Source organism: Rhinichthys klamathensis, unplaced genomic scaffold (genome assembly GCF_029890125.1).
Source record: "Rhinichthys klamathensis goyatoka isolate OS25496 unplaced genomic scaffold, OSU_Roscu_1.1 h1tg000727l_1, whole genome shotgun sequence".
Classification (NCBI taxonomy): Eukaryota; Metazoa; Chordata; class Actinopteri; order Cypriniformes; family Leuciscidae; genus Rhinichthys; species Rhinichthys klamathensis.
In genome coordinates, this window is record NW_026607141.1 from 199,363 (window position 1) to 204,301 (window position 4,939).

General features: G+C 41.0%; 1 protein-coding gene across 1 annotated transcript; it reads left to right on the plus strand.

Moving 5' to 3' along the window:
* Positions 1-480: 480 nt before the first annotated feature.
* On the plus strand, positions 481-4,336 carry LOC130077261 (protein shisa-5-like). The gene is made up of 2 exons (XM_056242435.1): positions 481-626; positions 4,096-4,336. The coding sequence occupies exons 1-2, from the start codon at positions 494-496 to the stop codon at positions 4,257-4,259; spliced, it is 297 nt and encodes a 98-aa protein (XP_056098410.1). The 5' UTR covers positions 481-493; the 3' UTR covers positions 4,260-4,336.
* Positions 4,337-4,939: the final 603 nt, after the last annotated feature.

The following is a 4,939-nucleotide window of genomic DNA, read 5'->3' on the forward strand; positions in this document are numbered from 1 at the left end:
TCTTTATTTTTAAGAGTGTAGAAGTGAATTCAAATGTCCAATCCATAGAAAAATAAATAATTAATAAATAAAACAAATTAATAAAATGATGATCAAGAAATAAAATTATAATGTATAAACACGATTTTATAGATGAAATATACTAGAACATGATAAGAGTGTTTATAATGCTTGTTGCTTCATTTTTTTTCATAATCTGTCCAACAGCCAAAACAGTGATGTCATCATCATTGTTTTAGGAATAGTGGGGATTGTGGTCACATGTGTTGTGTTCATCATCTGCTGCTGCTGCCCCTGCTGCTTTATGTATAAAATGTGCAGAAAACCCAGACGTAAGTGTTTTAGTGTCAATAGAACGTTTAGGCTGGTAGTAAAATGATAAGAATTATAAAAAAAATGTCTCTGTCTTGTTATTCCCACAGCTGTGGCAGGAGCACATATAACCACAGTCATGAATACACAATGCATTCAGCAGCAGCAGCCGCCGCCTGTCATGCAGCCCGCTCAGTATCCAGCATACCAGCCTGTCCCGACTCAACCGGGCTACGGCGCTCAGCCTATGCAGACGGGACCATATCAGGGACAGCCATACGCACCAGGACCCCCACCACCATACCACATGGCCGGTGAGAACACCTAGCACTAGAGCAGGGGAGAAAAACCAATCCTACTCCAACACACACATACCTGTAGTTTTCAAATAAGCCTGCTTGATCAGCTGAATCAGGTGCGTTTAAGTAGGGTTGAAGCTAAAGGTGTGTTCACGCCAACTGTAAAAAGCCTTCACGTATACATATAGAACTTGTAATTACAACGTGTAAACTGGTAATTTTCTGAGAGCTACGACTTCGCACGTGGCGTGCACTCGGCATAGAGCTGAGTTTTGCACCCCTGTACTAGAGATTGCATTCACTGGTTTGTTGGGTAGTCGAATACTTCCACCAGTAGTCGCGGCTGTCTGAAGCCATCGAGTACTCGAGCGTACAGTAACCATAATGATGCACTTGTTTTTATTCACTAAAAGCAAACCAGCAAGCCATGAATGCGACCAAAGAGAGTTACTGTGTCTGAAATCTCTTACTTCCATAGTAGGGGGAAAACAGTATGTGACAAACGAAGTATGATCGAATTCACAGTACTTTTGAGTAGGCAAAAAGTACCCGGATGACCCGGTGAGATTCTGAAGTGTGAATACGATGGACAGCCATTTTGCTGTTGCGCCCTGTAAGCGATTGGGGTTTAGGTTCCTTGCTCAAGTGCACCTCAGTCATTTCCTGCTGGTATTGAGACTCGAACCCAGAACTTCAGGTTACATGTCTGACTCTCTAACCATTAGGCCACGACTGCATAATGACAACATGACGAATGTAGTACGAATACATATAATGACAACATGAAAGAAGTTTGTTTGAAATGTTTGACAATTTATTAAAAATAAAAAATGACATGTCATGTACATAAGTATTCACAGTAGTGATGTGTCGTTCATGAACGATTCGTTCATTTTGAACGAATCTTTAATATGACTCGGGACTACCGAGTTGTCTCAGAGAGTGATTCGTTCATTTTGGGTTGACCGCGCATGCCCATTGCGCAATTATGGTTTCTGAATCTGTAAATGATTAGTTCATCTCTCTCGAGTCTTCGGGTTCGGGACGGGTCCGAGTCTTTCGTTCTTCCTGTCAGTCCCATAGAGACAATGCTGTCAGTACCGGAAAGAGTAATGATTAGTTCATCTTTCGAGTCTCGAGTTCGGGTTCGGCCGGGTCCGAGTCTTTCGTTCTTCCTGTCAGTCCCATAGAGGCTATGCTGCCAGTACCGGAAAGAGTAATGATTAGTTCATTTTCTGAGTCTTCGGGTTTGAGTCCTTCGTTCTTTTGTCACGTGACTTGTCACCGTATTGAATAGCCTACTAATTCACAACCTTCTTACAAACAAGCACGTAGTTAATGTATAATATAATAGTAGTTAATTAATGTATAATATATATAATAAAACACACCACAGATGCACACGAAACATTTAGAAAAGAGACACTGAATATAATAAGATGGAACTTTTATTTTTCAGATAATGTTTATTTCACATATTTTGTATTTTAAATCCTAAATATAAAACAATATACATTCAGACGCAGTCAATAATACGAATCTAATGTTGTATTTGATGGGAGATACCAGCGGTCACATGACAAAAGAACGAAGGACTCAAACCCGAAGACTCGAAGAAAATGAACTAATCATTACTCTTTCCGGTACTGACAGCATAGCCTCTATGGGACTGACAGGAAGAACGAAAGACTCGGACCCGGCCGAACTCGAGACTCGAAAGATGAACTAATCATTTCTCTTTCCGGCCCTGCTGTATCACACACGGCACGGCCCAGCAGACAGCACAGATCAGAGTTAGACACTGACGAGTCGAGAACGACACGAGAGGAGAACACACCTGATAAATATGAAGTTGCAAAGGAAAGAACGTCTCGGATCAGGAGGTGAGGTGAACTAACAGAATTAGACTGCAATAGCCTGAACTTAAGACCCAACAACTAATCAATTAATAAAAATTTCGGTTTCTTATAATTTGGCTTTGGCTGCATTGCCCTATAGTTTATTATTATTCTTTTTACAAACGTAATCAACATTTTCGTAAAAGATGTGGCGGGATATTTAACATGCCATTTTAATTATATTATGCTGAAATGAACGAAATGACTCGAAAAAAGATTCGTTCATTTTGCTGAACGAGACTCAAAGATCCGAGTCAGCAAAATGATCCGAACTTCCCACTACTAATTCACAGCCTTTACCATGACACTCAAAATTGAGCTCAAGTGCATCCTTGAGATGTTTCTACTAACTTGATTGGAGTCCACCTGTGGTAAATTTAGTTGATTGGACATGATTTTGAAATGCACAGATCTGTCTATATAAGGTCCCACAGTTAACAGTGCAGGTCAGAGCACAAACCAAGCCATGAAGTCCAAGGAATTGTCTGTAGACTTCCGAGACAGGATTGTATCAAGGCACAGATCTGGGGAAGGGTACAGAAACATTTCTGAAGCATTGAAGGTCCCAGTGAGCACAGTGGCCTCCATCATCCGTAAATGGAAGAATTTCGGAACCACCGGGACTCTTCCTAGAGCTGGCCGTCCAGCCAAACTGAGCGATCGGGGGAGAAGGGCCTTAGTCAGGGAGGCGACCAAGAACACGATGGGCACTCTGACAGAGCTCTGAGGACAGCCCACCTGAAGGACTCTCAGACCATGAGAAATAAAGATTGAACTCTTTGACCTGAATGGCAAGCGTCATGTCTGGAGGAAACCAGGCACCGCTCATCACCTCGCCAATACCATCCCTACAGTGAACAACCTGATGGAGCTTGAGAGGTTCCGCAAAGAGGAATTGGAGAAACTGCCCAAAAATAGGTGTGCCAAGCTTGTACCATCATACTCAAAAAGACTTGAGGCTGTAATTGGTGCCAAAGGTGCTTCAACAAAGTATTGCGCAAAGGCTGATACTTATGTACATGTGATTTTTTTCCCGTTTTTTATTTGTAATAAATTTGCAAAGATTTCAAATAAACTTCTTTCACGTTGTCATTATGGGGTACTGTTTGTAGAATTTTGAAGAAAATAATGAATTTAATCCATTTTGGAAAAAGGCTGTAACATAACAAAATATGGAAAAAAGTGAAGCACTGTGAATACTTTCCGGATGCACTGTAAATGAGGATGCGAATGATGTATAATACCCCTAGGCTAACTGTAAAAATTAACACTTGTGGCGGTCTAGTGTTGAACACTTGTGAAGTCCACAAGACCGTAAGTGCAAATTAAGTGTGCCCTCTTTTTACAATACGAGTAAGACATAATTGTTGGGATGTCAATTAATAAACACTTGTTGGCACGTACTGTTATTTTTTTTGCCTTTTTTTAAACTGTAACATAAACCACAGGTGCTCAAGTAACTATTGTTTTGCAACTAACTAGGAGAAATCAGTAGTCGTGCAACCCCTACCTAGGCTAGTACTAGACAGACTGATACCATGTACTGGTATTTTCCTTAAATAATTTGTGTCTTTTTGCATTTCCAGCAAACCCTGGATATCCCAGCAGTCAGGCTCCATATGACGGAAGTCAGGCAGCGTACCCCATGATGCCCCCTGCCCAGCCCGATATCGCTTATCCGTCCCCAGAGAAATTCGATCAGCTGGCCTATAACCCCGCCTACATGCAGCCACCGAAGACCGGATATTAAACCAAAAGCGTCTGTCACATCAGTCACTGTTGGATTGTGGAGGTTTGACGCACTTTCACTCGGCAGTAAGAATGCCTCAGATTCTATGCAGATTATATAAGACTAGTGGATGTGTTATAGTCAGAGTTAATTCTGTTTTAATTTCGAGTCCTTTCAGTTTAGGTTTCGCTCTTTGACACACTGTAGAAGTAAAGATTTTAATAAAACAAAGATTATTGAAGTTTTAAAAGAAAATACCATTCGAAACTTTCTACTTTTCAAAATTTCAAGCTGAAAGGGTTAGTTCACCCCAAAATGAAAATGATGTCATTAATGACTCACCCTCATGTCGTTCCAAGCCCGTAAGACCTCCGTTCATCTTCGGAACGCAGTTTAAGATATTTGAGATTTTGTGCGAGAGCTTTCTGTCCCTCCATTGAAAATGTATGTACGGTATTCTGTCCTTGTCCAGAAAGGAAATAAAAACATCATCAAAGTAGTCCACGTGACATCAGTGGGTTAGTTAGAATGTTTTAAAGCATCGAAAATACATTTTGGTCCAAAAATAACAAAAACTACGACTTTATTCATCATTGTATTCTCTTCCGGTTCTGTTCTTCACGAGTCCGCGGTGACACTGTTGACGTAAGACGCTGCTCACGTGTGTCTGGTAACCAGTTATCTGGCAGCATTACGTCAAC

Bases quoted from the DNA above. Each gene is read 5' to 3' on its own strand.
- LOC130077261 (XM_056242435.1), top strand. From the start codon at position 494: ATGCAGCCCGCTCAGTATCCAGCATACCAGCCTGTCCCGACTCAACCG. The intron at 627-4,095 runs GTGAGAACACCT...TTGCATTTCCAG, and splicing joins ACCACCATACCACATGGCCG to CAAACCCTGGATATCCCAGC.